Source organism: Heloderma suspectum, chromosome 11 (genome assembly GCF_057233095.1).
Source record: "Heloderma suspectum isolate Gila_16-S chromosome 11, 16-S_ref, whole genome shotgun sequence".
Lineage (NCBI taxonomy): Eukaryota > Metazoa > Chordata > Lepidosauria > Squamata > Helodermatidae > Heloderma > Heloderma suspectum.
In genome coordinates this window covers 42,153,328-42,164,182 of record NC_139468.1, presented here as the reverse complement: position 1 = coordinate 42,164,182, position 10,855 = coordinate 42,153,328, and the positions used below count along the sequence as shown (strand labels likewise).

At 45.8% G+C, this 10,855-nt stretch overlaps 1 protein-coding gene across 20 annotated transcripts in view; it reads right to left on the bottom strand.

Moving 5' to 3' along the window:
* Window positions 1–711: 711 nt before the first annotated feature.
* The window catches only part of GLCE (glucuronic acid epimerase), a 71,693-nt gene continuing 61,549 nt past the window's right edge, over window positions 712–10,855 (bottom strand). For all 20 annotated transcript variants that reach the window (XM_084817563.1, XM_084817573.1, XM_084817572.1 and 17 more), the window contains one exon: window positions 712–9,674. In XM_084817563.1, the coding sequence (XP_084673689.1) occupies window positions 8,650–9,674 (1,025 nt within the window). In that variant the 3' untranslated portion in view covers window positions 712–8,649. The remainder of the gene's footprint in view (window positions 9,675–10,855) is intronic.

The following is a 10,855-nucleotide window of genomic DNA, read 5'->3' as shown; positions in this document are numbered from 1 at the left end:
CCAGCCCCACTCCTTAAAAAGAAAGGCACATGGTGAGAATAAACAGGTGCCTAATGCCTTAGCTAGAACAATAACCAGTGGACAGGCAAAGGCCCTCTGAAGTCGAGCTGCCACCTGCCACAGCAGCGCCTCCCGTCTGGAGCGGCCTCCCTGCTGGCTCTCCTCCTCGTGGGCACTTCAGATGTCCAAGCTCCTGGGGGAGGGACCAGCCTCTGGCTCGACAGCGCCAGTCTTGTTATGATGAACACCTTTGGCTTCAATCTGCCTATATAGCAGTTCCCTGCCCTTTTAGGCAGAGGCAGGGAACTGCGGGCCTGCAAGATTCCCCCCCCACACACACCCAGCTGTTAGCCTGCCATGGAGTTAATGGGAGACTTTTTCAAGCCTAATAGCTGCACAGCCAGGGGGGTGCAAGCACAAGTGCCTGCACAGGAGGGCGGGGAGCGGCTTGAGCCCTGTCCCTTGCTGGCATGCAGCTCCTGTAAGCCTACCCACGAGGGAATGTGGGTAATTAAAAAGGGCCCCCAGCCCAGTTCTGACCCACTAAACACTTCCCAAACTGGTGCTGGACATTGCAGAGGGTCTTGAAAATCAGTGGTTTTGTCCATCTGTTCCCAGAAAGAGGTGGGGTTTCCATGGTCACATGGCTGACCCCCCAACAGGCAGACTGAGGGACCACCTCAGGCGACAGATGTAGTTTCTAACAAATGGGGCATTGTGCTATGTACTGCCGCTCTTTGGCAGGGGTGTGCGGGGGAGATGTGGTGTAGTGTAGAGAGCCAGTGTGGTGTAGTGGCTAGAGTGTTGGACTGGGAGTCGGGAGATCCGGGTTCTAGTGCCAGCTCAGCCATGGAAGCTCACTGGGTGACTTTGGGCCAGTCACAGACTTTCAGCCCAACCTACCTCACAGGGTTGTTGTTGTGGGGATAAAATGGAGAGGAGGAGGATTATATATGCCGCCTTGGGTTCCTTACAGAGGAAAAAAGGCGGGATATAAATGTAATAAGTCAAGTCAAAGTCAATAAGATGTGTGCACACACATGGATCAACAGCTGCCTTCATTTTTGGACTCCCCTTAGGAGCGTGACCTGTCATGATGAGTACCTGCGCTTATGGGACCTGTCAGGACGAGTACCTGTGCTTCAACATTTACCACCACCACCCCGTGCCCCATCAGCAGGGGACAGGCATTGAGGTGGTGCCCCCTTGCGCTGTCTCACCCTCACCCCTACTGAGCATCTGCCCAGAAGCAGGTTGCTGTGGCTCAACCAGAAGCCTGCCCCTGGGCCTCCCTTCCCTCTCTGCCAAACACAGGGGCAAGGACGCTTCCCAACCACTCCTGGCGCCAGCACACAGACCACAGAGATGACCAGCAGCCAGAGCCAGAAGGCTCCAGTGGTCGCCAGGTGGAGTTGCCAACCTTCTTGCTCCAATGCACATGGAAAAAGCTAAAACTCCCACAATCCCTGAACGTTGACTATGCTGGCTGGGGGTGGTGGGAGTTGTAGTCCAAAAACATCTGGAGGGTGCCATGTTTGCCTTCCAGACAGAAAAGTTTTTCTCTGATGCCTCTGGTTTACCTGCTGCACTTGTCTGTTTTTATTATGTTAGGGAGGGAATGTTGTTGGAATGTTGTATGTTTTACTTGTTATATCTTACCTCCTTAAAGGGCAAGATATAAACAATCATAAACAAACCTTGCAATAGCATGGATAAATCCAGGTGTGCAATAAAGCCTCAGCACAGATGATACTGGCAAAAAGTTTTATTTAAGGCAGAGTTTACATGCACTTGAAAAAATAAGAGATAGGAAAATCAAATACGGAAAGAAAAATAAAAAGGGTAGCATAGCAAGTTTTATACAAACCAAGCTTGATGTCCTTCAGCATTCAAGCCATTTTAAGAGAGAAAATATGGCTGCACACGCACGTTGCAGACAAAAGGCAAAGGAGAGTCTGTTACCTTCCCAGAAGCCCTCTGTGTGTTCTAGAAGAAGGGAACTCCTCCAGATCTTCCAGGCAAGAGAATGGATAAGCAACTCTGCCCTTCTTCATTATAGCCACAGCTTCTCTCCTCCTGAGGAGAGAATCTGCATAGAAAATAAGTTAAACCAGCAAAGCATTTTTGGCTGCCACCCAAGGTCACAGGGAGATGGATAATGCAGAGGGCAGCCAAGGGGGAAATGGGCAAAGCTTCCTCAGACATTGTGAAAGGACTTGACTGCATTCAAGGCATAGGGGAACAACAGAAAGGATGTTGGAGAAGTCTGCCAGGAGACTGCCTCTCAAATTGTGTAGGAGGGAGAGATGGGACCTGCACACATTTTGAAAGGAGGCTTTAGGCCTTCTAAAAATCAAGACTCTCTTGACCAATGTTTTAAGGATACAGCACAGATTCTCCAGGGGATCTCTTCCCCTTCAACAGTCTCCAGGAGGGCTGGGGATCCACACCTTCTAAACACTTGGACTGGAGCAAAGGGTGAGAGGACAGGCTCTTCATAACACACAATTCCCCTGGTTAATGATAATAAATATCACAGCTGGTCAGCAGGGACAGGGGGAAATGGTGATCAATTGGGTGCCAAGCACCAGCCACCACATGCAGCCAAGGACAGTGGCACAGGGGAAGTGAGGCTGGATGGACCAAATGGCACCCTGAGGCATACAAGAGGCTAGCCCTGTGGCAAGTTGGCAACTTCGTCCCTGCCTGCCCACTGGCTCTGGTTTGAGTGTGTGTGGAAGTCCAGAGCTTGTATATGTATGCTAAACTGTGCCCTTCTGATCACCTATGCCTCCTGCTGCAGCCACTCAAGTCATGGGGGCTAGTGGACGACAAATGCTCTGTGATGAGTCCCATGGCACGCTCTCTGGTGACAGAGCTACTCTGCGAAGCCTCCACATTTTGCTGCGTCTACCATGAATGTTGTTGGCCAGGTGTGCAGAAGTGAAGCTGTGCCTTAGTTCATCAGTTCTTTTGCTGGCACTAGCAGTGAACCTGCTTGACAGCCATTTTCAAAACACCAATACGTCACATATGCACAAGCACCTGTTTCTCTACTCTAAAAGTGTCATGTGTGAAGCAGGACTTGTCCAGACCAAGGGAGCCAAGGCATTTCTCAAGTCTTTTTGCTTAAGTAGCTCCTTCCATTTTTCAGTTAGGGCTGTAGCATATCAGAAGGGTGAGCCATTTAATATGCAGGCAACAGCAAGCCATTCATGCAAACTATCAATCTTCCTCGGCAGATGGCAAATGTATCTCCTTTCACCACAAATTGAGCAGCAAACATTCAAATTCATCACCAAGACAACATATTTAAATCCCCTTCTATTTTCCATGCAGACCTTCCTAACAAATTGCCAAGTAATGAAAATCAATATTGTCATCCAAAGAGGCTGAGACATTTTTGTTCTTGTAGTGGATGGAAGCCGGCTTCTACAGTGAAATGGCAAATCCTTTGAAGCACAACATTCGCTTGTCAGTTACATTCTGCAGATCAGTCTGCACTGTACATTATGGGGAGAGCAAAGAGCTCTTGAAATATTTATTGTCTGATTTATATACCCACCTTTTTTCCAAGGAGCTCAGGGTGACATGCATGGTTTCCTGTCCCCTTTTTATCCTCGTAACAACCCAGTGAGCTTCAAAGCCAAATGGGGATTTGACCCCATGTTTTTCTGCCCATCGTCCCAAATTCTAGCTATTGCATGACACTGCCTCGAGGAAAAAAAAAAGTGAGATCAACCTGTGGCACAGATAGCAGAAATGTGCATGGCATGTGTGGCCTGCACAGGAGCAGAAGACCCTGGCCAGAGCACAGGCTGGGCTTGTGGCACACATGCCAGAAGAGTTGGCCACCACTTACTTTGCCTTGCAGCTTCCCTGATTAACTGCATCTCTACCAGACACTTCCCAAAGGTTTGTTTAAAACAATCACGATCCAGTAGTTAATACAGGTTGATTAAAACAACCTGTATCTACACAATCATTCCTCTTAATTTTGCCAAACCTGTTAATGCTGAAAAAATAGGGCTTGTTAATGGGTCCTCTCTGGTTTCTGAACACACCTTGAGAGAGGCTGGAGTGTTTGGTTCTAAAATTAGTTTGCTCTTTGGGTGAGCTGGGACTTCTGCCTCTCTCTGTAGACAATTGACACACACCAAATGACAATGTAAGATTAAAAACTTTTATTTTACAATTTTATATAAAGCAGCTTTCATGAAACATAAAGTGTTGAATATATATATATATATATATATATATATATATATATAATCAACTAGAGTGTATATATAAACATAATAGGGCCATTCCCACTGCAAAAAATCATGTCTTGCCATATAGAAAACTAACCTGTGCACATTGTGCTTAAACCACAAAGTCTGTACAGCTTTACAAAGGACTCAGTGCCCTCCAAAGGGCATCCTGTAAACAATTTATTGCATATTTAACACATGGTGTAAATCCCATATGTAACAGGGAAAACAGAACATTTAAGGGGAAAAAAGGACAAAAATACAGTTACAAGGTGGATGAAAACCCGCAGCTTTCAGTGAGTCTCAGGACAGCAAGGAACATTTCTGCAAAGCTGCACATCGACGGTTGTGCTTGTGTCACTGACCTGCATCTCCCAACATGTACTGCGTTATTTGTGAGAAAACATTTTGGCACAATAACACAATAAAGGGTTTCTCTCCTTGGAATTCCATCATCGCTCTTGACTAGCTTCTTCATATATACACTTCTACACAAACCAGGAAAAACCCAGCATGCAGGCACGACTTTTCCAATGCAGACATGACGTTTCTAACATTAGGAGCTAGTTGTGGCTCCCGCACTCCCTCCACAACCTCCCTAAATTTGCACCAACGTTATCACAACAAGGTCATGATTATGCTTTGAGATAAACCTTGGTTAGTGTTAATGTCAGTGCAGATGCAAAGCTGCACATAGCACTGGAAAAGGAACTGAGGAGCAATGTGCATGGAAAGAGGGAGAAAGCGTACCAAACTTCTAACCACCACTGATAGGATCAAGACCATTATGTCTGCACCGGGCCATAGACGATGTACTAAGACAAAGACAGGAATCTATCTAGTTTCAAAGAAGATGGTTCCCACCAACCACAGCCACGTTCTACTTGAGAATCTGCTGCTTTCCCCTTCCTGATCACCATTCCCCACCAGCAACTCTCTTGGCTGTTCCCAGTTGCTGCTGGTGCTCCCAGTTACCACAGGCACAAACAGCCACTATGAGCGGCTGGTGACAGGATCAGTCCCAGAGCAGCAATTCAAGAGGTGAGCAGCTGGAAGCACAATTTGAATTACACTGATCTAGTTGCTGATTTCCTACATACAAATTTGCTCCACTTGCCAGTCTCAGGTCAACAACACAGAGACAAATCTAAAAAGCCTGGAAGCCCTGGGAACACCCAATGGCGGGTAATCATCACAGAATGATCAATGCCACTGTTACACTAATTCCGTACTGCAAGAGGAAGTTATGGCCGCATGGTTAAGGCACTAACAAAGAAGCACCCCAAAGAAGCTTGCGCTGGCTGCTCCAAATCCAGTTGGCCATGATCCATAAGAGGACTTGGGGTCTTGCGCTCACATACATGATCAGTGGCTGGAGATGAAACACTTCTGAAACTCTATTTTCTAAACATTTTGGCATAATTGGCAAGGATGCATTTCCAAGGCTTAGAACGACATCTGGTTATCTTCACTGATCTGTGGCTGCTTAGACCATTTACAATTGTTCGGTATGCAGGCCATCAGCAAGAACAGAACGTGACGTTATTAAAGACTGTTAGGCTCTAAAACTATGGTTTGAATTTATTCTCGCCCCCTGAAGTTCTGCCTACTCAGATACCACTAACCTCTTCTTCGTAGTTGGTATGTTTTCCTTCCCAGTTTCCCCCCAAAACAACCCATTCACAAACTACATAGAGAATCACTGAAGACTACATCTTCACAGTACTCTGGAAGGTCACAGGTCCTCCTCTTGAGCCCTATTCAGGCATTCTATTGCTGTGTATGCTAAATGTATGAGGAGGGGGAGCATTCTCAATCACGTGGAGAGCCTCCACAGATACAGGAGGCTCCAGAAAGTTGCCATCCACAAGTACAGGGGTGAGGGAAATGCATGAGAAAGGAGGTGGGGTTAGAGCATTCCTCCTCATTAGTATACACAGCAACAGAACACCTGTATAGGGCTTTAGTTGGATACATATCAAGATCTGTGTAAGTGGAGCAGGAAACATTCTAGAAGCCTGGATTCTCAAGAAGCTGCTGCAAGTGCCTAAGAATGTAAATGTCTCAAGCCTATACAGGATAGGGCTCTAAAGATCTGATTTTTCACTTCTAGAAATGTGAAGTATTATTCCAGTCCTGCATGGAAATGTGATGTTGAAACAACGCACATTTACCATGGAGAAAGATGAAAACTGGAGAATATTTTGGAAGCTGCCCCAAAAGTTCACATCATCTCTAAGACAGATGTGGGTGCTAGAACTCTAAAACACTGGAAGACTTTTGGACACCAAAATCTCAGGATCTTTGCCCACATCCTTCCAGAGCAATGTGGAGATGCAGTTTTTAGTGATTCTGTGCATGTGGCAATGTGAGAAGGAAAAGTTACCAACGAGCTGCACCTGGTTTTGCTGGAATGCATCTTGGATTTGGAATCTGATGCTTACAAAGTATATTGACAAAAGTGATGAACTTTCCATGAATTGGCCCTCTTGGCAAGATCACACAATTTCCTGCACTACTAGTGGTGGGAAGAAACCCCAAGGCGGCTTGGTAACTGACACCTCATCTTTGGGAAGGGCACCTTCCCAGGATTTGTATCTTCCCAGCCTGAATGGCCATCTGCTTGGGTTTCTCAAGCCATCAGCCTCTCAGCAACAGGAACTTAGGAGGAGCTTGCCAAATGCAGGATGCTCCTTATAACACATGAAACTGAGAGATATGGGATAAGGAATTTCTAAGTATGGAAATGGGATTTCTATGCAGCATTGGAGCCCTCACCTAGCTAATTATCTTCCTGAGCCTCCAAATGCTCACACTAATAGAATTCTCACTGAACTGCTTGGAGTGCACAGTAGCAGAGCAAGAGAGGACTGTCCCATGAACGTCTGTCACCTGGTATAGAGGCATCTGCTGAGATGGATGGGAGATGCACAGATCTGCTCTTGTGCAATTCCCACACCTCAACAGATTATGCCCTTGCTCAGTATTTATTTGGATAATGCCAAATAGTCATCAGTGTTCCAAACGATAAGGAATTTACAAAAAAGCCAATGCTGTGGACCTAGACAACTAGTGGAAGCAGAAGAGAAATGGCTTACAAGCAGTCAAATATAAAAGCCTGATTCACTTTCCAAATCTGTTTTAAAGTAAGAACAAAAACACAACCCATCAAGGAACAGTTTCATTATCAAGAGCTGCCGCAGAAAATGATCCATGATGTTCAACTGTAACTCCACTTGTAAATCAAACAATTTCCCCCCCTCAAATAATTTGCACCTAGTTTCAACCAATAACATACATTGAAGGTAACAATTCAAGTCTCCCAAGGAATGAAACTGCTTACATAAAAAGGAAAGTCATTCAATGAAAAAGAGAAAAACAATCTACTCACATGAAAAGAGATCTCAGCTCAATGGAAGGAAGGAAAGATGTTGATCAAGCTTAAAAATGCAACGTAGAACCAGTTTTAGACAAGATGGCCACATTTTTGTGCAGTCAACTGGTCCTACTTGTAGTTGTGCTTACAGAACAAAACATTCAAACTTGCCAATGGGCATGTCCCACCAGGAGCCTCCTGCACAAGCCTCGCTGGCAAAGAATGGGGAGCTGCACAAAGGCACATGTGTGTATTTCTTCTGCAGTTCTTCCTTACTGTCCATGGAGCTTTCACAGAAATTCCTGGTGAATCCTCATCCCCAACAGCATGAAAAAATTCCATTTGTACTTCTTTAAAGAAACCAAACATTTAAACATTCTTTAAAGAAACCAAACATTTAAAGTCTCTCTCACTATACAGAATGTTAACTCTCTTTGAATTTTTCACCAAGGAAAAATATATAGAAAGACAGACACCATCCACTCTCTGTGACACAAGTAAACAAAGCTTTCTGGCATGACATCACATTTCTGAACTCATCTCAAATGCATCTTTTCCTTTTTCTTTTTTTATAGAGGCCACATTCCAATTTTTCTGCCAAACACTGGGTAACAAAAACCATTATGACTTCTGTATTTTCCCCTTAAAAATGGAAAAAACACTCAGAAGTACAGACACATTATATTATGTGCAAGTTTCATTATGGATCACTGTGAATAAGTAAACAAGTGAACTACGCTTTGATTCAGTCCTTGGATTGGATGCCTGCTTTGTAATACTACCTCCCCACACTAAAGTATTCATCCACTGGAATGCAATTGTTTAAAAAAATGGGCTTTAAGGATCACTTCTTTGAAAACAGAGTCTTGTTTAAAAAAAAGCACACAACTATACACACACACACACACACACTCAAGAGTTCAGACACCACCTTTTCAAAGGTTCCTTCGCTTAGCTTTAAAGATGGCAATTCCCGAGCACAGCAGACAGGGGAAACGCAATTTTGGTTCTCAGCTCTGCTTAATTGTGCTTTGCCCTGCTGCCTTTAAGGTAACTCTTCCACCTCTTGACAAACTCTTTGAATAAGGGGGTCTCATCTATCGTGCTTAGGAGCTGGAGCTGATTGATGTGGGTGGTGTGATAGTCCCACCGGGCCAAGTTGGGAGCTGTCCCAAGCATGAAGTGACGAAGGTCATAGATTGTTCCCGAGCCCGTGTCGTAGAGCGGGAGCATTGCTTTCAGGGACTCCATGCCCCGGTCGTAGAGAAGCTTGGCCTCTTTTCCTAGCTTCTCACCTGCAGTTTCCTTTAAGTCGTACAGTCCAATCAGAGAATACATGAATCCATTTAAAACAAAGGAGCTGGGGGACGTTGGATATTCCTCGTACCAGTCGTGCTTGTTCATGAAGACAGCCTTTACACCATGTTGCTCCGACAAGAGCTTGTAAGGTGCCGTTGCCCGCAGGGCTGAACTAAGGAATGTGTGGTCTTTTGTCAACAGATAGGCCCTGACCAGGGTGGAAATAGCCTGCCCTTGTGCCATGGCAGAGTACCAGCCTGGTTCCAAAGATTTAAAGCCTTCCCCCAGCTTCCGGGTCACCATGATTGGCCAACCACCCTTTTCATCTTGGTTCCTTACCAGCCAATCACTGGCAGCAAAAAAAGCTGCCATGTGGGCTGTGGTCGAAATGGTGACATTGTCGATGAAGCCCTTTCCCTTCACCATTAACCTCACCACTCTTTTGGGCATGATTTTGGTCTGCTTGACTGCTTTTGTGTTAGAAAGGCCAACCCCCTTCCTCAGGTCTGTTATGAGGTCTCGTGTGACTGTGCTCCAGCTAGTCCTGGGCCCAATGCCATAGGAAATGTCTTTATCCTTAAAAGCTATCAACTGAGTGGTGGTGACATAGTGCACTATAAAGAGCTGGTTCTTCTCCGTGGTCTCAAGAACCACAGAAACGCTCCCGTTTGTTACAAATTTGAGGTCAAAAGAAATAATAAAGTCCCTTGTGTTCCCCAGCTGCAGAGAAGCTCCCTCCGAATTTTCTGAGAGAAAAAGAAAAAGGTAGCACTGGTTAAAAAGTACAGGAAGGGACCTTTTTGCTATGTATTGATCAACAGGCACCAGGAGGACAGCCCCCCCTAATCCGCGAAATGCCAGCTGAAACACACATTTTAACACGCTCCCGAGGACATTCAAATCGACAGCATGAAATTCACATTGCAACTCTGAATCGGTGCCGTATTACAAATTAAAACACAAGAGTTGCCTTGCTGGATCAAGCCAAACTCAGCATCCTGTTTCAAACAGTAGCCAGCAAGATGTTTCTGGGGAGTCCACAAGCAGATCATTACAACCTAAACACCAAAACTTTGAACAGACACTATTGCATATACCAACAGCAAGCTCAGTTTTCCAAGTACTGGTGGTCCTTACATAGCCAAAATGCACATCATGCGTTTTGCACAGAGGGGAGGTATCAGCGGACTCAGGGGAACCCCAGGTTTGCGGAAGTACAGAAACTCTAGAAAGAACCCTAAAAGCAAGGGGGCAGAGAAAACGAGCCCAAAGAGGACTGAGCATGCTCAGCGGCCGTAGAGTGTTGACAGCTAGAGGGAGCACAAAACCAGGTGGGAAAGGGAATGTAATGGAGAATTATGAAAGAGGGCATGGCTGGCTGGAACACTGAATAGGAGCGCTCCTCACTGCAACATTTTGTTGCAGGTCCCACTTGTAATAGTATCTGCTACACTGGGTCAAGTTGCTCTCAACATCTGGAGGAGAAATGAGAAGCAACTCTGCCCAGCAGTGGGTGATCAGCCTGCCAAACACCTGCCTCTTCCTGCTTCCATTTACAGGGAGCCTGGGGACAATAAGACCAGAGACGCCAAATGAGTCCCAGATGAGCTTTAACAGGAAGACAGCAGAGCATGGCTGAAGAACAATTCCTGACAAGCACTAGCTCATTTCAGAAGCCAGTGTAAGAGTAGGAGGTCCTAGAGGAAAAGGGCCACCAACAGCTTCATGAACCAAGCGAGGACTTATGAAGGGCAGCTAGGATTTGCCTTTCCCTCAAGCACTCCTAAATCTACAGCTTAGGGGCAGATTGCAGTTCAGGCCTGAAGAGTATGCTGCCATCTACAAAAAGATGAGAAGAGCACACCTGAGAGATCCAGCAGTCTCTCCTTCCTGGGTGCTCTGTCTCGAAGCAAGGGGGACTTTATGG